This window comes from Macrobrachium rosenbergii, chromosome 7, assembly GCF_040412425.1.
Source record: "Macrobrachium rosenbergii isolate ZJJX-2024 chromosome 7, ASM4041242v1, whole genome shotgun sequence".
NCBI lineage: Eukaryota > Metazoa > Arthropoda > Malacostraca > Decapoda > Palaemonidae > Macrobrachium > Macrobrachium rosenbergii.
In genome coordinates, this window is record NC_089747.1 from 37062938 (window position 1) to 37086246 (window position 23309).

The window sequence follows — 23309 nt, forward strand, 5'->3', positions numbered from 1 at the left end:
ACCTGATTGTGACTGCTTGCATGAACCTCCCACACGTCAGACACATGGAGTGAAGAAGAACTGGACTAACCAGACTGCCTCAGAGACTAGAGTCAGGTGAGCACCCGGTGTCAGGCAAGCACCCAATATTAGGTGTGTACCCGGACGAAGGCAACCGCCCAGCATCAGGAGAGTGCCTCCAACAGAACACAAATTCTCTTGAAGAGGAGGACCATAGGAAGATACAGGAAGATCCTAGCTAGGGATCACTAGTACACAGTCTCCAGCAAGGTCTAGGGGATACAGAATCAGATATCAAGTGATTGCACTTATCATTACCTATCCTGTCCTAGTGTAAGATGAACCCTTTTCTGTCTTTTCCTGTTCTTATCTGCTACTCTCATCTGCTTACACTTAAAAAAAAAAAAAAAAAAATTATTTCATCTGACCAGGCAATATATTATCACAGCGAAGGTTTAAAGAATAATCCTTGTCCCTGCATTCAACACATGTTGCGACAATCGTACACTGAGGAGTAAAGCCAGGTACTACAACCTCTTACCTTACAGACTCAAAACAATTTGTCTATCTTTGGATGACATCCTAAATACTGACAAAGACCATGGAAAGCTAAACCGAAAATTAAGAAAACAATTCAGTCAGCAATGAATATAAACACCACTAAACATTCCTGGACTGACAACAGAGAAAATACTGAATGGTAGACAACAGATGGTCGAATCACCAGAAATGTATAGGTCAATAGATGGCTCAAACTAAACGATCCTATTAATTTTTTAGTTTTCACATACTATCGTCCTCCCACCTGATGTGGGAAATATAGCTACAGTATCACAATAGAGTTAATATTCTTTAAAAAATACAGTAGCCAATATCTGACAGTATCCATTATTTACACTAAATTCTGCTAACATTTACTCATCTCCATATTCCCATTCCTAACAATAAATATTTACAACTACTAATATACTGCTTCCCTATCATTACTTACCAGCTTTATATTATATTAAGACAAACCTAATTCTCTTTAGCTAAGAATAAGGATAAAAATATTTACTATCAAGAATTTCAGTGTAATAATTCAGGATAGTTAAAATACACCATAGTACAGCAAGGCATCTCTGCCATGTTGTCTATATGGCAACTCAACTTGAAAGACCTTAAGGATTCCTTTACTTACTGAAAGTCACTGAATCCAAAAAAAACTTAGAACTTTAGTGTTGTTGGTTCTGCAAGTAAAGTGTGATTGTTTTTCATGTGTTAAAAATTCTACCTAAAATGTACAATATAGTCACAAAATCTAATGTACAATCACTCAAAAATGTTTTGCAACATACTTCAACACTTTTCAGACAGCAGCTTATAATAGCGACATCTAGCGCTATTTGGAAACTCAGTTGTAAGCGCGTGAAACAACTGAACACTAGTAGTGGGTCCAAGAAATTACCTGCAGTTTCCCTTAAACAGGGCTTTTTCTGATACTGCTTACTGTTCTCATACTTTACTTAATTAAAGGATGTTACTATAATACTTCAGAGGTCATCGCTGTTCTTATGTTTTAATATTTTCATCTCCAACTGCCATCACTATCGTTGTTTTATCTCCTTCATATGTGTGAACTTTGTAGACAGAGGCCTACAACTGTTATAAGTTGAACTATTAGTCTTATTAACATCAACAAATATGACTTTTGTAAAGATTTGCTTGCACATTATTATTAATCAAATTTTTGAATGACTAATCCCATGTATATTGTGAACGAGTGAAACTTAATATAAAATACACTGAACTAGACTAACTGATTTCATGTCTGTTTTTGTAATACATAGAATATAATTGCGCGTGTACACAAACAAACACACACACATATATATATATATATAAAATGCTGTTATCATGTGTAATTTCTCATTTCTTTCATTGCTACTTAGGCCTATCATTTTGATGCCTCTTATGAAGTTAACTGAATATATAACGCCTATTTTTGTATTTCTTATTATCTAAGTTTCTAAAGAATTAAAATTAGCAAGAAGTTCAACATTAATTTAGTTAATGCTAAATGCCAGCAATGAAGACAACTACCATGCTCATCAGTAGAGAATGTCTCCTCCTCATCGCAAAAGATGACTCTTACAGAAATCATCGGCCACTGGATATATTATAACACAAACCCTAGCCTCTATTCTTTGTTTCGCTGAAATGAAGCATTTCTTGGCAGGAGTATGATGAAATAATATCTTGGTCTCATGTAGCCTGTTACGGATGGTTTGAGCAGCAACTTGAAGGGAGAGCGCAATGTTCTCTATTGCAACACCGGCTAATGATGATCCTTAACAGTAGTGCAACAATGGGGTTTTCCTCCACTTTTTACAATGAATTTATCATATTTCCTCGTTCTCTCAGTTGTTGTATCCCTCTATACATGGTTGTTTTATTTACGCTAAGCTGCCAAGCAATATCTACAATAGACATTAGTCTTATGCATGCTAATTGCCCATCTTACCGGTGCAAGTGACAGGACAGTTTAATTTAACTTTCCTGCCCGAATGTGGAGTCACACATACAACGTTATGAGATTTTTTCTTTTTTGTTTTTGACAACAATAATTGTTGAATTCTTTCTTTCTTTATTTATATAAAATTTCATTGATGATTATTCCTGTATTTGAGTGTGCCTCTAAAATAAGACTTCTAAGAAACAATGACAATGCATTCTTTCACATGAGCTTAGACGGGTTTCTCACGCAACACCAGAGGTTACTGGTAGGTCCTCTGATCTTCGTCATGTCTAAATAATACCTCAGAGCTCTTACTGGACACAGGACTCTTTCCTCCTCTTCTGGTCCAAGAATGTCCATAAGATTTCTAATGGAGAAGGAGCGTGGCCAGGGATTAGATGGAGACTTGTTCTTAGCTAGGAAGCCGAGCAAAAAGGAGCAGACAGCGTCTCCTTGCGAAAAACCAACGCATTTGTCAATTGCCTGCAGCTTGCTCACTTGTTTTCTTGTTAATTCTCAAGAGAAATGGAATGGAGGGGTTCATAAGCAGGGCCTGTTAACTATTTCAGCACCACATCTAAGCCCCATGAAACAGAGATGTCTCGCGGCTGCTTAGTAGTCTCGAAAGACCTTATCAGATCACTAGGGTCTTGATTAGAACCTAAGTCTACTCCCTTATGCTTAAAAATTGACCCCAACATCGATCTGTAACCTCTAATACTCATGAAGAGAGCTTCTTATTGTCCCTTGAGAAAAGAAGGAAATCCGCTATTTGAGCTAGTGGTCTTAGCAGACTAGACATTATTGTCGCTGCACCACTTGCGGAAGATAATCTACAGAATTGCAGAAGTGAGAAGAAACGACAGGTAGGATGTAGGAAAGGTAGGAATTATTAAGAACGAAGTTGGAAATATCTTGATTGAGGAAGAGGAAGTCAGGAGATGATGGAAAGACTATTTTTCACAACTATTAAACAATGAGAATGAGTGTGAAGAATCAATAGGAAATATCTTGATTGAGGAAGAGGAAGTCAGGAGATGATGGAAAGACTATTTTTCACAACTATTAAACAATGAGAATGAGTGTGAAGAATCAATAGCAAACATCAGAGTGTGAAATCAAGAATGCTATGAAGAAAGGAACATTAAATAAAGCTGCAGTAAAGTCAGAGGTAACAATAGAAATGATTAAAGCACTGGGAAGTCTAGGCAAAGAGTGGGTGCACATACTATTGGAAAAGATATGGGATGTAGAGGAAATGCCAAGGGACATGAGCAATAGTTGGATGATTAAAATGTATAAACAAAAAGGAGACGTGTTAAACTGTGGGAACTACAGAGGAATAAAGCTTTTGGAGCATGTATTCAAGATACTAGAAAGAATAGTAGAAGGGAGGTTGAGAGAGTTGAGCAGCAGCTTGGGTTTATGAAAGGAAAGAGCACAGTGGATGCTATTTTTATAGTGAGACAAGTCCAAATGAAGTATCTAGAAGGAAAGAGGAAAGTTTACTTGTGTTTTGTGGATCTTGAAAAGGCGTATGACAGGGTACCAAGAAGAGTAGTCTATTGGTGTTTGAGAAAGAGAGGAGTACCAGAGAAGTTGGTAAGGTTGGTGAAGATGATGTGTGAGGGTGCAAGAACCACTGTCCATACAAAATGTGGGGAGACTGAGACATTCCCTGTGGAGGTGGGCCTCCATCAGGGATCAGCTCTGAGTCCATTCTTGTTCCCCGTTGTTATATACACAATGACATCAGGATTAAGGAACAACGATGAATGGTGGGATCTGATGTTTGCTGGTGATTTAGTCATTATAGCAGACACACAAGAACTCCAAGAAAGGTTTTTAGCATGGGAAGGAGCGCTAGAAAGGAAAGGATTTAAAGTGAACACTGGAAAGACAGAGCTATTGATTAGTAGTAGAGAAGGACATGAAGAAGTAAACATTAAAGTGGAAGATGGTTCAGTGCCAAAGCAGAACAATGAGTTTAACTATTTGGGATCAATAATAACAGAAGGGGGAGGTACTGAGAAAGCACTGCCTCAGACAGAGTGAAAGAAGCATGACAAAAAATGGAGAGAAGTAACTGGAGTTGTTTTGGACAAGAAAATGCCATTAACCCTTAGTGGACGGATTGAGCTTCAGTGTGAAGTAAAACAGGTTTGGGGAGGTGGACGGATTGCACTTCAGTGTGAAGCAGAATTACGCACCACTGTTATGGTAATAATAATTCGAAACAAAGGTGCCAATACTTCTATATGCTATAAATTCACTAATGGCAACTTTTATACAGACGTAAGAGTTACGCCAGTATCAGTAATGCTTATGACTTCAAGGGGGAAGGTACTGCATCTCTCTCTCTCTCACGAGTCTTTTTGTAAATTTGCTTGTAAATATACAAAGGGGTTGCTGTTGTTTTTTTGTTTTTGTCTTTTACGATAGTATGTCGGTTGTAAATGTAATTTTACAAAGAAAATTGCAAAGAAATATATTAGAATAAGCATGAAAAAGTTAAAAAAAAGTTACTGAATCTTCCTTCTCATAAACTTACGTGAATATTTTACGTGAATATTTTACAACAAATATGCAAAAAATTTGTTACTGCTTTTATTTCTTATCTGTTTTGATATTGTTTGAGCAGTAATAATAATTTTACAAAATCCAAAAAACTTATTTATTTGAGAAAACATATACATCTTGGTAAAATTTAAGATTGTCTTGTAAATGAGGCCCCACAAGGGTTTGTAAATAGTCATTTTCAACTTCTCGCATAGGGTAGGGAAAATTTTTTAGCATTTTTTTATTTATACAGTGTGAATGTACATGTCATTCTCTTTCCATTGATGTGATTTTTTTTTTATTTTGCTGACCTCAAAGTTTCCCCAGTCTGGGGTGCTGCACATTAATAAATTATGCCGTCCCTTAAGGGTTAAAGCTCAAAATGAAGATTTACAAAACAGTTATCAGACTCATACTATTATATGGGGCAGAAACTTGGGCACTTAAGAGGAAAGAGGAAGGACTGTTGGAGAGAGTCGAGATGAGGATGGTGAGATTGATTACTGGAATTTCACTACTGGAGAGGAGGCAGTCAAGATGTAAGAAGAATGTGTGGTATATGTGATGTAAAGGAGAAGGCTAGGGAAGCTCGTTTGAGATGCTATGGCCATGTAATAAGAAGAGGAGATGGAACCGATCAAGAGAGCTAAGAACAAGCCAGTGATGGGGAGGAGGAGCATCAGCAGATCAGATGTATGGATGTGGTGAGGAGGGATATGGGTGAGGTGGGACTGGGGGAAGAAGATGCTAGGAATAGAAATAGATGGAGAAAGTTGACTTGAGTGGCTAACCCTGCTATACAGTGGGACTAATAAAGTCGAAAGAAGAAGACCACTTGCGGAAGATGGACCACTTGGCCAGGTAGACTCTGATGGCAGACTGCCATCTACATCTGGTAATAACTTTCGCAGCCTGTTTTGAAAACCCTTTCACTCTGACAAGTCTCCGGATAGTCTGAACCCTGTCAGAGCTAGAGCGGATGGGCCTTGATGAAATTTCCAGAGGTGGGGCTGTTTGAGAAGCTGTGGACTTTGAGGAAGTAACCTTGGAAAGTCCACAAGAAGCTTCAGAAGGTCCGGGAACCATTCCTTGAGAGGTCAGAAGGGGGCTATCAGTGTCAATGACATGTTGTGAGCTTGGAACTTGTTGAGCACTGCTCTCACCATGTTGAAAGGGGGGAAGGAGTAAAAATCCAGGTTTGACCAGTTTACTAGCATGGCATCCGTCACCCACACCTGTGGGTTCAGAACTGGCGAGCAAAACAGAGGAAGGCGGTAATTCCTCAATGTGATGAACAGATCCACTGTTGGTTTGCCCCACAACTTCCAGAGATTGTCACAGACTGTTGAATTCAGAGTCCATTCTGTTGAGAGGACTTGTCCTCGTCAAATTAGTTCATCTGCCTGGACATTCATCCTCCCTTGGATGAATCTCGTGATCATCTTGACCTGATTCTGGTCCGCCCAAATGAGTAGTTCTCTTGCTGCCTTGCACAGGGAGAATGAGTGAGTTCCGCCCTGCTTCTTGATGTTTGAGAGCCGTGGTGTTGTCCGAATGAATCACCACGGTTCTGTCTGTGACTATTTCCAAAAAGTGCTCCAAGCCTAAATGGATGGCTGACAACTCCTTTACGCTGATGTGCAACTTCCTTTGTTCCAGGGACCATGTGCTGGAAGCTTCTAGGGTACCCAAAATTGCTCCCCTACCATGGTCCGAGGCATCTGCATAAAAGGAGAGGTCAGGCCTCAGAATATGAAGAGACTTCTCCTCTGACAGTCTGTCTCTGGACATCCACCACCGGAGGTCCTCCTTTATCTCTGCCGTAATCGGAAACGTCACTGTGTCTGGTTGCTCCCTTCTGTTCCAGCTTGCCCTTAGAAAAAACCGGAGGGGTCTCATGTAAAGTCTTCCTAGCTTCACAAACTGTTCGATGGATGAGAGGATTCCAGCAAACTCATCCACCGATTCGCAGAGCAAACTGGAAGAGAAAGGAGATCTTGAACCAATCTTAGGCAGGACTTGATCCTCTTGGGGGAGGGAAAAAACCAAAAACTCAGAGAGTTAATCTTCATCCCTAAATAGAGACTCTCCTGAGTAGGGACTAGTTGAGACTTCTCCTGATTTATCAAAAGTCCAAGTTCCTTGGCAAGGAGAAGGGTTACTTGTAGATCCTTCGTGCACTGCTCCTGTGATGGGGAGTGGAGGAGCCAGTCATCCAGGTATAGACAATGTTTATACCTATAAGGTGAAGCCATTTCGCAAGAGGGCATAGGACTCCGTGAATACCTGAGGTGCAGTGGAAAGACCGCGGCAAAATGCTCGAAACTGGAAGACTCTGCACCCAAAGACAAATCTCAGGTATTTCCTGGACTCCAGATGGACTAGAATGTGGAAATACACATCTTGCATTTCTAGTGTTATCATCTGGTCCCCCTGCTGGATGGAGAATAACACTGACTAATTTGTCTCAATCTTGAACTTTGTTTTTTGAATGTAGAAGTTCAATGCGTTCACATCGAGGACAGGTCTTCACCCCCCCAACGACTTGGGGACAACAAACAGTCAGTTGTAAAAACCTCTTGAAGAATGATCCTCCATTACTTCTATGGCTTTCTTTCTAAGGAGAGAGCTGACATTTCCTCCCTGAGAGCTATAAACCTCTTGGAGCCCTCAGAGTATGCCGTTAATGTGATCGGCAAAGTTACGAGAGGAGGGTACACTCTGAAGGGAATCAAGCACAGGCAGTCCTCAGTTATTGACGGGGGTTCTGTTCTGGGGGTGTGATGATAACTGAAAATCGCCACTAACAAAAAAATCGGCAATTTCCGGCACTTTTTTGGCGATTTTTGGGCTTATCGGCGCTGAAAAGTGCCAATTTTCGGTTATTGGCGCCTCTGTTAGGTATGTACTGGTGCTAATACCCAATTATCGGCGCCAATAAGCGGAAATTGGCGATTCTCGGCGCCGAAAATTGCCGATTTTCGTCACTGGACAAGCGCTATAAAACTGGATCGTCATTAACCAAGCCCGCCGTTAACCGGGGACTGCCTGTAACTCTTTTTAAAGCCTTTGGCACTCCACCTCTTCCAAAAGAGTGAGTCTGGCCCCTACAAGCACATGAAGGAGGGGAAAGTCACTTTCTGGAAGAGGGTTTGCTGGGAGTCTTCTTGATTGACCTTGATGAAAACCGCACCTTGGAACGGGGTCTAGAGAAGCCCTGTCTGCCTCCTCAATACGGCTGCAGCTGTAGAGAGGATACCGACTTGGATGAAAACGAAGCAGAAGGTTCCTTGTGGCGCTTCACTGATTGGGCTAGATCTTGCATAGATTTCTTCTGTAAGTCAGTGGCAATCTCCTTAACCGCAGACTGCGGAAACAAGAACTGTCCAAAGGGCAGTACAGAGGAGTTGATTTCTAGACAGACATAACTCCTTTTTTGTGAAAGACCACCACAGCTCTTTCTTCTTGAGGACTCCTATAGCAAAAAGAGCTGCCAGTTCAGAGGAGCCAGCCCTTACTGCCTTATCTGTGCAGGATAAGACACCTCGCCACTCAAAAGACAAGTCTGTTGCTAGCACATCATGTTCTTCAATCTTTCTAGCTAGCAACCTTGAATAGGTGTTTCACTAAGTGGTCGAATTCTGACAAGGCAAAGAATACCTTTGCTGAAGAAAAAGCTGACTGTCTTGCCGAGTCAATTAATCATGAGAAGTCACCAGGAAAGAGGCAGCACTGCCCACGGATGGAGCTTCTCCTGTAGAAAAGGAGAGGTATCTCCTAGCTGTCAATCTTGCTGGAGGAAGAGCAAAAACTACCTTCCCTTGGTCCCTCTTAACAGACACCAATCCTCTACTTCCTTGAGAGCCTTCCTAGCTGAGGAAGAGAGAACCATCTTCGGTAGGTGAGAGCTAGAGTCTGTCTGATTCCTCATCAGAATGGTAGAGGTGGGCAAAACTGGAGCAGCTGGCTGGAAATGCGAGGGGAAAGGCACTAAAAAAAGGCTTCATTAAAGAAGCATATGCAGTAGGAGTAGGCTCCTGAAATACCTCTTCCTCTTCAGAAGACACTGGAGACAAAGAAGCCTCTCTAGAAGGCTTATGCGAGGTTGGTGCCTTGTGCAGCAAGCCAAGCACATCATCCAATTGTTTCTTAATGTGTGCAAAAGGGGGATCCTCTGACACTAAGGCATGTGAAGCAGAAGAATATGGGCGCTCGGTTGGCACCGAACGCTGGGTTGGCGCTGAACACTCGGTTGGCGCCGGGCGCCCAGATGACACCGAGCACTTATGAGACAATTGCTCCGGAGAATGAGATGGGTGCTCTGGAGCCCGAGACTGGTGTTCCGAGACTGGATGGCACTCTGGGGAATACACTGACCGCTCATGTGGCCACCCAGAGGATGAGCGTTCGCTAGAAGAGCGCTTAGGAACCAACAACTGACAATGAGCATGGGAGCGATCGGGAGAAAACGAGTCAGGCTGCGCCACTTACCGCAACCTGCTTGCAGACTAAGAACAGGGTCTTAGAGCGCTTGGGAGAAATGGGAGAGGGCTCTCTCTGGACTGGAGAGATCAGAATCTGACGACAACTGGTGGGCACTCACAGCAACGCCTTTCCAACAGCTGTTAGAACTACACACCACAGAATCGGATGAGGGGGCAACTGCCCATGGGCAAACACTGCTGACCTCCCTTGGACCTCCAGTGTGTCTACTCCCAGGTTCAGGGGAGTGTGACCGTGACCTTTGCCTAGGAGAATCAGCGGGACGGACAGCCACCTCCTCCACTGGCACTGGCACTGACACTTGTTTAAAACTTTGAACTTCGCCCATCAGGACCTTCAGCGATTCGCCTAATTTTGATTTACAGTGTTGACTGCAAGACCATTTTTACAGTCAAATTTACTCTCGAGGATGGCTACGGCATCGGGACTGAAGCATGGGAGCCAGGAACAGTTGATGGAAAAATATTTGTAGGACTAAGGATGGGGGATATACAAGGGCAGGATAAGGAGGAACATTATCGTCTAAGACTTGAATGTTAGAGACAGGTTCTAAACTCACAGCCCTACTCTTGGCTCTTAATAGCTGCTTTCCTCCTCCTATCCCTATCTAATTTATCCAAACGACATTTTAAAACTTTCCACTTTTTCTCATCCCATCCAACACATCCAGTGCACGTAAGATCTTCCAATCACTCATCTCTACACTTAGCGCAAATTGTATGACTATCATAAGTCACTTAAGTCATACGAGTCTTACATCCTTCACTACAATATCTAACACTTGATGAGTTAGAATCAGACATATTGTAAAAATAACAGCTAAGCTAAGCTGAAAAGCTATCTGAATCAACAATACTTCACCAATTCCTTGGAAAAGCGATGAAGAAAACTTTAAACCCAACCAACAAAACATCTGATGCTGTGTCAAATGTCAGCAGAAAAGAAGTAATTTTCTCTTGTTTTGTTGTATCTATTGTTCTCCCATAGAAAGTAGAAAGTATAGCTACGTAATTACTTGGTAAGTTACATATATGAAAATAATATTTTCCCTGCATTAATTAAAACTTTTGTATAGTAAATTATATAAAATTTTAAACAAACAAATGTTAACCACAATCTTTCTTACTGTGAGTTCAGCAAGGAGGGGGGGAAGTTAAACGTCAATTTACTTGACAGTTTGACACACTGAGCAGAGGGGAAGAAGTGTTGCCAACAGAGGCTCAAGGATTTCAATCTTTTGATATCGTAAAGAGTTACAGTTAGCCCCCTTATTCGCGGGGGATATATACCAGACCCCCACACGAATAGTTAACACCCATCCCTCTAAAAACACTTATAACTGCCTATCTTGAAAGTTCAAATACCAAATGTATACTTAAAGTATCATCCTACATCAAATATACCTTAAAGTATTATCCTATTACTGTATTAATCTTTGAAATGATATTATTAATATCATTTTAAAGTCATCTTAAACTTTTTACCCTTAAAAATATTTACGTAGCCAATAAGAGAGAGAGAAGAGAGAGAGAGAGAGAGAGAGAGAGAGAGAGAGAGAGAGAGAGAGAGAGCACGGAATGGGCAACATCATATGTTTGAGCAACGAGAGGGCAACACTTTCTACCCTTGTGGTCAATATTTCAAGATATTTGACATATTTGACAGGTTACACCCTCCCCCTGTCGAGGAGACAGGGAAAAAGATGAGGGACAAAACTGATTTAGCTAAAATCTTACTAAATGACTATATTTTCTTCAATGAAATTGATAATTTTGTGTGTTTACACTAATATTAATATCTGAAAATTAGTAAATCACTTATTTATCATACAAAACATACTACATATTACACATGCATAAAAATTCTCTGAGAGAGAGAGAGAGAGAGAGAGAGAGAGAGAAAATTATTATTTTTATTATTTAATGTTATTATTTAATCTTATTAAACCTATAATATTATTTGAAAATTAATACTGTAAATCATTATTTTATCACAAAATGTAAGTACCCTCTAAAAATGCTATATCATCATCCTGAAACACTCATATATCATTTTAATATACAGTGGACCCCCTGGATTTGCAGGGAAAGTGTACCACAACCCCCTGCGAATAGCTAAAATCCGCGAATACTTGAACTGCCTATTTTGAGAGTTCAAAGAAAAAAAAAAATCTAAAAATGCTTATACCCAAGTACTTTAATAGTTTTATCACAAAAAGTGCATTTAGTCATGAAAATATGAAAATACAGTAATTAGTGAGTATTTCTCAGTGAAAAATACAACGAATAGGAGAATTTCTGCAAATGTGTACAGTAAACCCCCTGTATTCATGGTCTCAATATTCGTGGGGTCACGTACTCGCAGATTTCTCTGTGGAACGTATCTACCCATTATTCACAGAAAATTCACCCATTCGAGGTATTTTTCCACAGAGAAATATTCACTAATTACTGTATTTTCATATAATTTTCATGACTAAATGCACTTTTTGTGATAAAACTATTAAAATACTCAGGTATAAGCATTTTTAGAGGGCTTTTGTGTGTTTAAACTATCAAAATAGGTAGTTCTAAGTGTTTTTAGAGGGGTTTTAAGTATTTGTGGATATTAGCTATTCTCGGGGGGGTGTGATACACATCCCCCGCAAATATGGGGGGTTTACTGTATATATGTTCCATAGAGAAATCTGCGAACCATGAGTCTTTGAATTGTGAGCCTGTGAATGTTGGGGGTTTACTGTAAATTCAATATTACTTAACCATAATTTTAATAATATTTCAATCACTTTAATAGCATTTCAATAGTATCAATTCTGAGCATCATATCTATACCAGGTGGAAAAAAAAAAAAAAAAAAAAAGTTTTAAGAGCTCAGCTGCCAACAGGGTTTGCTACAAGAAGGTCCCTTCTGTACTATAGTTTCTCTCTCTCTGAGTTATTATTTAATCTTAGAGTATTATTATTATTATTATTATTATTATTTGAAAATTCATAAATCAATTTTTCATCATCATAAAATGTATTTAGTCATGAAAATAACATCAAACTAGCCTACACTAATTAGTGAATATTTCTCAACGAAAAAGTCTGTGAAGTGCCAACATTTTCAAGAATAATTTGGGGATAAGTTCCACAGAAAAATCCACAAATCGATGAGTCCAGGAATCATGAGAACACAAATAGCAAAGGGCTTACTGTATCTTGTAATTTCTACTCATTTCACCTGTATAATTTATTTTGGGGGGATTTTTATGCCACTGTATAGAGAGCAATCTTTCAGCTGCAAAATGAAACAAAACTGAGCAGTCTACCTTGAAAACTGTCAGTTATGTGTTTTTGAACGAAAAAGGCACAGTATAAACATTTTCCTAATGTATCGCATGGGTGACTGGCACTTTTCTTACGGACAATGAGACGCCATTTTGTCTTTCATTTTTTCTTATTTCCTTGCTATAATTACAGCTCTTTGCATTGTATTAACTAGGTAATTTACCTGGGTGTGCTATGGACAAAAAACAGACTATTGCAATTAGTATTCTTTGGTAAATTTTTTTTGGGGGAAAAGTGCAAAATTTTCTTGTATCTCGTAATTTCTACTAATTATTTCACCTACATAATAGTTATTTTATAGGGATTTTTTACAGTATGCCGTTGTATAGAAGAAGCAATCAGCTGAAAAATGAAACAAAAGTGAGCAGTCTACCTTAAAAATTGTCGGAGATATGCATCTTTAAACAAACAAAGGTATAAACATTTTTACGCTTATTGCTTGAGTCAATGCCACTGCCTACGGACGTAATTGTTTATGAGAGCAGTATGCGAGAGAGTTAAACTCTTAAATGGCTGTATAGTGCATAAATATTATTAATGATCTTGTATTTGTAACATTTTATGTAATTGGCACTTTTCTGTATATTTTGAACTTTTTATAACGGCTGACAGAATGCAGTGCACATACACTGGAAACTGTAACGAACGTCACATAAATAGTAAGAGTATTTTTTAAATTTTTACACTTTTAAATGATTTTACTAGATACTGTATGTACTGTACATTTCATAATTATATACTGTTTAACATTTGCTTATGTGATTTAGTATTTTTTTATTGACTTCTGTTTGTTTTTCATGGATGATGACTGAATGCTGGAACTGTGTAGGTACATGTACATACATGCAGTGCAAACTGTAGCTGAACTTCATGTATATAAGAAAATATTTTTAGCATTTTTTAACTTTCAGATAATTATACAGTATTCTGAAAATTTCATTAATGTATACTTTACATATTTTAGTATTTATTTTAATGTGATTTGACGTTTTGACTTTGTTATATTCATGTGTTGCTATGACATTTTAACACATAGAGCCTCCTGACTTATCCATGCAGAAAAAGTAAGTTGGCTTTTCTTTTTCCCTTTAACTTTTAACATTACCATCACCAAACTAAAAATGTCTTAGGTCATAACAACAATGCTATATATATACGTATAAATTCTCTTTAGGTTGTTCTTTATGTTCTCTGTAATATATCTGCATAAATTTACTGTATTAAAAAGGCAACCAAGTGTTTAACTATTAAACAACTCATTGTATAGTAGACATATTTCAGTAATGTTATGGGGTTGCCTCTAGGGGTTTATTGGGTGCTAGATCCTTTAAAGGCTTATATTTACTTGATTGTTTCTTGACTTTCGCCAAATGTCTTGGAACAAATTAACAATTTAGTGTGAAATATCACTGTAATTACCTCATGAATTGCTTTACATTACATACTAAGCAAGTACAATACATAACGCCAATCTTTGTTACTAAACGGATTTTGTTACTTCTTGGTAGGGGCAGACCCCCAAAACTGTCCATTAAGTTGTGGTGCCCTAACTGAATATTACCAGTCAGTGATCAGTGAATGCCTTAACACTGGATGCCACATCTTATAAATAATGTTCCTTACCTTTGTGTTGAATAATGATTTTAAGTACTGGTCTTGCTCGTTGTAATGCTTTCTTGAAGTTGTCATCATTGTTTATGGGTAATAAGCTGCCATCTCCTGGGTCTGTGTATGATAGCACAAATGCTATATTTGTAAGCTTGTGTAGCTTTTCAATTAGATTCTGGAAATCCTCTAATTTATCAAACTTTTCGCGTTCGAGACTGAAGCGACGAAATTCTGCTGCAAACTGGAAGAGATAAGGATTCATGAATATGGAGTATCTGTTAATCATACTGAAGAAAAATGTACATTTTTATAGAAAAGTTTTATATATACTTACCCAGTAATTAGTTAGCTAATAATTTCTTGCCTCGACAGCTTAAAAATAAAAAAAAAAACTCGCGATTAACACTACACAGATTTAGTGCAGGTGACTGGTCCTGCCCACTAACGGGAATACCCAGAACTACTAGCAGACAATGTCATTCTGTTTATGCCGAATGTCCATCAGTGGAGAGGAGGGAGGGCTCCATCTGTAATTACTGGGTAAGTATATATCAAATTTTACCATAAAAATGTCATTAAAAGTAACTTACCCAGTAATTATTTAGCTGATTCCATATTGACAGGAGGTGGGATACAAGGACATATTCTACTCCAAAACATTAAGTCATGTAATGAATTTGAAAGAGTTGCTAATATTAAGTACAAAATGCTTGTAGTTCTTTATCAGTTAAGAGAACCTGCAGCAGAGAACTACCTCTGGTTGTTGCTCAACTTAACCTGTAGTGGGCATGGCGGTGAAGCCAAGGGTCGCCTCTACTTAAGTGGGAACTTTGTAGCAAAAGAGTACTCCGATGGCTACCGTCAGTGGAAGTTATGCAGCTAAGGAGTTATCCGATAGCTAGCAAAACTTTACAAGGTGCTCTTGCCCTAGGCCTAGGCACAGTACCAACGTAAAAAAACAATCAGAAACGCTGTTACCTACACTGAAATAACACCACAATCCGTAACACTAAGAGTGGTGGGTGCTCCAGGTACTTTGTACCTCCTGGCTCCTAAAAACTCTATACCTCACTAGAAAATGAAGAGATAGTAGGAGAAAACCCTATGCTTCCTTCTGCGGTCTCATGCCAGTTATTGATAATCGCAAGGTACTGCCGAAAAATTAAGACCGTTTCCTTTAGGGCAATTGCAGAATGGATGTTGACAATTGTAGAACGGACATAAGGGACAAGTAGAGCCCAAAAGTTAAAGAGAAAAAACTTTTCTGATGTCTTGAGCTTTCAGTTAAAAAGAAGGGGAATGCTCCCCTAAATCTGAGAGCATCTCAGAAAATAAAGTCCATAGTATAGAGAACCAGACATTCTAAACAGATGATGAGATGAGATCTAGCCATAATACCTTAGGTTATGGATGGCTTTTGAACTACCGAATCTTTTCAGGTAATACCTGAACATCTCATCTGGACAGAGATATCTCTATTCATCCTCAGATCTGGTGAGCACTGTTGGGTGCTCAGAGAAGGAGCTGGCACCAGGCTGTGGTTGGAGCCAAAAGTTTTTACTCAGAGGACAACATGAGCTCTTGCCGACACACTACGGAAAAGGTTGGCCTCGAGCTTCCACTTCCTCCCAAGTAATACCGGAATATTCTTACTGTACAAGAAGCTCTCTATTCTTCCTCAAAGTTAGTGAGCGCTTCTGGATGCTCAGAGAATGGCTAGCACCAGGCTGTAAGCAAGGCCAGCAGAGCTGGGTGCCATCTAACTACTAAACATTTGGGAGCTGGAGGGCATTCATAGGAGCTTTGGTTAGAGCTGGCACCCGGCCGTAACTGGCGCCAGGGGAGAAAGAAGCCACAAGGAATAAACTTGTACTAATGGGTGCTCCCCTGGGTATTATCCCTAACTGTGACTGTTGAGAGAGAGAGAGAGAGAGAGAGAGAGAGAGAGAGAGAGAGAGAGAGAGAGAGAGAGAGAGAGAGAGAGAGAGAGAGAGAGAGAGAGAGAGAGAGAGAGAGAGAGAGAGAGCACAAGGAATAAACTTGTACTAATGGGTGTGGGTATTATCCCCTAACTGTGACTGTTGAGAGAGAGAGAGAGAGAGAGAGAGAGAGAGAGAGAGAGAATAAAGAGAGAGAGCACAAGGAATAAACTTGTACTAATGGGTGCTCCCTGGGTATTATCCCTAGCTGAGACTGTCTGTCTTATCTAACTGTGACTGTCTGTCTTGTCTTCTCTACTATCGAGAGAGAGAGAGAGAGAGAGAGAGAGAGAGAGAGAGAGAGAGAGAGAGAGAGATCATCTAGGGACTCAGAGAGAGAGAGAGAGAGAGAGAGAGAGAGAGAGAGAGAGAGAGAGAGAGAGAGAGAGAGAGAGAGAGAGAGATCATGGAAGGGTCAGAGAGAGAGAGAGAGAGAGAGAGAGAGAGAGAGAGAGAGAGAGAGAGAGAGAGAGAGAGAGAGAGAGAGAGAGAGAGAATCATGGAAGGGTCATCGGGTCATCATTCTTGGTATTCCCAGGGTAAATGAGCAAACCTTGTTATTGATTCAGACTTAGCTCGGTCCCCTTTCCCATCTCTCAAATGTCTTTTGTAGCACCTCTGAAAAAAGCCCCTCCATTTTGATAAGCACCCGGATAGCCCAAAACCTGTCCACATAAGAGCATACCACCCTTGATGGTGTCACTCAAAGTGAGACTGTTCAAGAAGGTACAAAAGGTGGAATGACACTGGGATAGTCCATCAACCCATCGGAGCAAATGGGGAACTGTAAGTGCAATTCAGAATGGGCTACACAGGACATAGTAACATTCTGATGAGTCTGAAAAAATCCAGCTCTCCCCTGACCATATCGAACGGTGCAAGAGCGTAGAAGTCCAAGTTGGAACAATCTCATAAAATGGTGTCTGTTGACCATGTTAGAAGGCTCCCTTAAGGTGGCAGAGAGTCAAGGTCGACCTGCCCCATAGATAGCACATCACTGAACAGATCAGGGGAATCGAGGTCCACTCAGGAGTGGGTTTCTGACGGTTCAGTTTCTCCTCCAGAAATTCCAGTTAGACTAGAGAAAACTCAATCAATCGTTCACAGTAAAAAATTCTCTTCGCTTGGGGTAAGTGTTAGAGTAAAAACGCAAGAACTATGGTGATGTCTAAAGGAATACCTGAGTCTCAGCTCTTCTGGCATGTGTGAGAAGGTTCGGTTCTCCCAGGGATATGTCCTGAAAAAAACTCCCAGTTCCCCTAGCAGGCTCCCTCAACTAGAATGAGGAGTGAGAAGTAGTCTAAGACTAGATGTGGCGGAATTCAAAACACAAAAACAACACACAACACAGATACATAGAACACTCACCCTGATCCTCGGTTGCTGGGAGATGGATTAAGGGTCCACGGTCCCCAACACAGCACACAAAACCACACAAACAAACCTAAAGCGGACTCTCTCAACCAACAAGCGGCATTAAACAGGAAAACCTTACGACTCACGAACATACAATAACAAAAGGAAGACAAGACACATGCACCATTAACAACAGCATCAAAAAAACTCAGGCCGAACTGAACTCACTACTTTCAAAGTTGAACTTCAACTCAAGACTGAACCGACAGACAGACCAGACAAGCGCCCCGTAAACAAACTCCAACTAACAGCTATATACCTCTTTAACAACGAAACACTCATAGTAACAATTACACTCTCTCTCTCTCTCTCTCACAAAACGTTGGGAAATGCTAAGTAAAAATTCATTCATCCCTCTATAATTCTCCCCCTTTTAGCATTTTCCAACCAACACTTTTCACACTGCATTCAAATTGCCTTACGCAACACCCACGGATGCTCACTAGCAGGTCCTTTAGAACGCGTTCGCGGGCACGCAATCATTCTCTCAGACTCGCTCTCTCTTCCACCAACATTCAGATTTACCTTTTCTCCTCCATTCTCTCTCAGATTCACGCTATCTTCTTCACTATTACCACTCTCAATTTCATCCACAATTTCATTTATACCCTCTAACTTGTTCCCAAATACCTCCCCCAATTCTTCAACTAACCCATCCCATTTGCTCATTGACCTTTCCAATTCTTGCAACGATTCATTCATGCTTTCAATCACTCGTATGTGCTATTCTGGCTCTCTTACTCTTACACTTCGCTCACCTCCAACCGTTCCTCACCCCACACATTGTCAACTCAGTTATATCAAACCCGCATAGGCTGCATACATTCTATTCTTCATCCCATTCATCCGTATTACGGCTATCCTCATTTCATGGCACTCACCCCTATCACACAACCTTACGATCATTCCGTTCCTCACGTTCTTCCCTTTCTTACGTTTCCTACCGCACTCTATCAAAACAAATTATGATCCTCCACTTTAAGCTCTCATGCATACTTAGTTCACCCACATTCGATTTCAACCATTTATACACCCCATTCTCTCTCACGTATTCAGTGCATCCTTCCATCTCATGTGGTTATGATGCGCTCGTATTTCTCTCACTACCATCTACATACTTCCCCTACAACATAACTAAGCCCACTGGGACCAACTTCCAACACTTCATACGGACCCTCAAATTTTCACGCACTTTATTTACATTCAACTGCCCTTTCGCCCACTTGTAACTTTCAAACCTCTGTGGCCCTTCTTCCATACCTCCCTATGTTCAGATATACCAATCTCGGTCTCACTATCTTTTCAAATTTAACACATATTTACGGAGACATACCAATGCCATATGCGGTGGCGTTGTATACCACAACGCTCGCCTTGTTACATCCCAATCATTATCACATTCACTCATCATACGTAATATCTCCGTCAAGCGTTCTCACCATTCGTTCCATGAAAATCCATTCGCACTGGGCACTATCACGTGAGTACACAAAAAAGCTAAGTACAAACAATGTCTGCCAAAGATTCAAATCAAACAATTGTACATCACCAACAATGTCCAACGAAAGAATCAGCGATAATTCTCTGCTAAGCTGCACCGGCTTACGGTACCACACGGCAGAAACATATGAAGAGTTTGGGTTATGATTCCTCTCACTCACCTGTAGAGGGGTGGGAAGGTATCACGTGACCATTCATTAGCGCTGCCGCGATTTTCAATTTTCTGCCGTGACGTCAGAGACTACAGCTATATATATAATTACCAGGTAAGTTATATGTACAAAAAATACTTTTATCAATCTCTTACTTTTTTTAACTAGAAGATGGAATAAAGAGATGGAGAAAAAGAAGTTGATCTATTGTAAGTTGGTCTCTCTTGTTGCCTGATTCTACGGCAACTGTAGTGTACGCTGTTACCTCTGCCCGCTCGAAATTTAAAAATATTTTCTAAATATTGTCGTACCAGTATTAATTGCTAACTCCATCGAAACTTCACTTATCGTAAGACGAATTATCATCACTCATGCACTACCTGTATTTACAAATGCACAAAAATTGCAAACGAACACTGACCTATTTTAACTTCCGACACAACAAGAGCAAGTGAGGTCAGCTCACTGAATTAATGTACCTACTCCAGCCTCTCGGGCCAACGTATCGCATAATCGTACACTGCCTGATTGCACGTTATTGCCTCGCGCCAGTCGCCCAGCGAAATTTAAAAATACGTATTTTCAAAATATTGTCGTATCGATATTAATTGCTAACCCCATCGTAAAAGCGAATTATCGTAAGTCGAATCATCGTAACTCGAGCACTACCTGTATACTTATCAAATAATTACATAGCTATAGTTTCTACTTTACGTGGCAGCTCAAAATTCGCGGTAGCACTCTTTTGTTTTGGGTGTAGCCTAGGTGTACTGCCCCGCCCACTTTCGGGGAAGAATAGGTACAACGTAGCTAAAGAGCTCAATTAGTTTATGCTCTATGTCCATGAGAGGGGAGGAGGGAGGGCTCTGATCATGTAATTATTTGGTAATTATATATAAAACTTTTATTATAAAAATGTCATTTTTATATAAGTAACTTACCAAATAAATTACATAGCTGAATCCCACATTGACTGGAGGTGGGGTGAATGGACATACAGTATACTACAGGCAGTCGCCGGTTAATGGTGGGCTCGGTTAATGTAAAGGACTGACAGTGTGTACAGTGAACCCCCATATTCGCAGGGGATGCATCCCACACCACCCCGCAAATAGGTAAAATCCGCGAATACTTAAAGCCCCTCTAAAAACACTTAGAACTGCCCATTTTGATAGTTTAAACACAGAAAGACCCTGTAAAAATGCATATACCTGAGTATTTTAATAGTTTTATCACAAAAAGTGCATTTATTCATGAAAATTATATGAAATCGGCAATTTTCGACACCGCAAATCGCCGATTTCCGCTTATCGGCGCTGATAATTGGGTACTGGCGCTGATACATACCTAACAGAGGCGCCGATAACCGAAAATCGGCGCTTTTCGGCACCGATAACCCCTGAAAATCACCGAAATCGCCGATTTTCAGTTATCATCACGCCCTCAGAAACGGAACTCCGCTGATAACCGGGGACTGCCTGTACCCCAAAAAAATGCTCTGATGTGAAGAAGAATTTGGAATAGAAAGCTAGCTAGCATCTTGAAATGCTTGTTGTAACCTTATCTGGTGAGGGAGCAACAGCAGATGGGTACTACCTTTGGTTGAAGCTCCTCTCAACCTGTAGCAGCATGGCTGTAGAGCCAAGGGTCGCTTCTACTTGAATGGGTGCTTTGCAACATAGGAGGTTAATCGCAGGTTGCCAAAGCTTACAATCCAAAAGGGGACACAAATAATATGTGTATATGCACTTGCCCTCGGTGCAGTACAATAGAACAACATAGACCAGATAAATTAACCTACACTGCACCACCACGAAATTTTAACCAAAACCATAAAAAACAAATTGGTGACACTCACGACTCAGTGTTCACCAGTCCAGCTATCCTTATTCAAGGAGAGTAGATGGAGGAAAGGAAGGCGTTCCTCCTATCCTTCATCCCCCAATGCCATGCCAGCTACGAAGAACGGACCTGAAGTACTGCATATTTTGTACACCTTTTCAATATCCCGTAAGTAGAACATGGCAAACACTGACTTGCACCTCCAATATGTTGCTTGCAAAATTGAAGAGAGAGACAGATTAAGTCTGAAAGCCTCTGAAATCCAAGGATGTCGCTACTGCTCTTATTTCATGAGCCTTTACTTTACATTAGGGTAGTAAATCATCTTGAACTCCCAAATGTGCTTCCAAAATCACGGATCTTAAAAAGAATGTTAATGCATTCTTGGACAAAGGACAGCTGGGGTCTTTCATGGAACACCAAAGATTCTAGGCCGACCCTCTAAAGCTTTTGGTTCTTTCAAGATATACGCTCAAGGTTCTTACAGGACAGAGGGCTTTCTTTGATCGGATGGTCTGAGCACTTAGGACACGCTCTTGATTGAAAAAGAATGAGGGCAAGGGTTAGTAGGGTCCTCACTCTTGGCCAATAAATCCAAAATCGGTGGGTATACTGTGTTGCCTTGTGAAAAACCCACCCTTTTATCGATGGCATGAAGCTCACTAGCTTTCCTGGCTATAGCCAGTTCCATCAAGAAGGTCTTCTTGTGTAGCTGCTACAGGAGGCTGGGTCAAGCAGAGCTCTTCTCGATGCCTCGGCTATCAGGCTATCAGGTTGGGTGAGAGGCGAACGCCAGACCCCACAGGAGAATGCGAATTGGTTCCCGCCCGAGGGCGGGAAGAGCCAATGAGAGAAACTTGTCTCCCGGAAGAGTCAGTCCCTTAGAAGTCCCGCAGGACTCCCAAAGGGAATCTCTTCCCTGCTTCTTTTGGTGTTCAAACCGACAGGATCGAGACACCAGGCTGGGAACCCGACTGAGCACTGGCAAGCATTCGGGGATTGCTTGTGGTGCTGGCAACAAGAGCTGAGACACCTGGGTGCCTCGGCCCTTTCTCTCACACTGCTCCCGAACTGGGCTGAGGAAATACTCTCCACACCAGATCGGGATACTCGATATTCCATATAATCTCGAGCACTCAGAGCGGCTCGCATATGAGCGGCAGAAGCAGCCCCCGTCTAGATGCGGAACCTCTAGGACTGGGAACGGGATCGCAAACCAAGGTCTGCGCACCCGCGGCTCCCGAAACACAAAACCCAGGGGTATGCAAATCGGTTTCCTAACCCGAAGGTCAGGAGGAGCCAACGAGAGACCCACTGCCTCCTCGGAAGGAGGCAGTCCCTAGACGTCCAAGGGCATCAAGGGGAAGAAGCAACCTTCCTCTCCTTCGGCCGATGGAGGTTCGTTCAATTCCCAGGACCCCCTTGGACCTTGGGAGAGGAAGGGAAGAGGCAGCAGAAGACGAGATCGAAGATAATGAAGAAGACGGCGGCTACTTCCACAGAGTGACTTCCTTCACCTTCAGTCCGACATCTTCTACAGGATGGTGGACACGAAACATGGTAACCTCCAGGGCAGTCAGGCAGGAACACAACGGAAGCTGCCCAGGACACGACCACCAGGAGAATCAGCAGGCATGATCAGGACAGCTGATGCAGGAGCTACAGTAGTGGTTCGGAAGGCAGGAGCTACTGCATCGGCCAGGAACGTCACTTTCCACAGACCGACTTCCTTCACCTTCACACCGACATCTTCTACAGGATGGCAGACATCGTAACCTCCGGGGCAGCTGGCAGGAACACAACAGAAGTGGACCCTGGCACGACCACCAGGAGAAGCAGCAGGCATGATCAGGACAGCTGATGCAGGAGCTACAGCAGCAGTTCAGAAGGCAGGAACTACTGCAACAGCCAGGAGCGTCACTTC

The 23309-nt window shown here is 41.1% G+C and overlaps 1 protein-coding gene across 2 annotated transcripts in view; it reads right to left on the reverse strand.

The window, feature by feature from the left end:
- The window catches only part of par-6 (partitioning defective protein 6), a 76087-nt gene that overhangs the window by 48610 nt on the left and 4168 nt on the right, over positions 1-23309 (reverse strand). For both annotated transcript variants that reach the window (XM_067107011.1, XM_067107010.1), the window contains exon 2: positions 14512-14737. In XM_067107011.1, coding sequence (XP_066963112.1) covers positions 14512-14737 — 226 coding nt within the window. The remainder of the gene's footprint in view (positions 1-14511; positions 14738-23309) is intronic.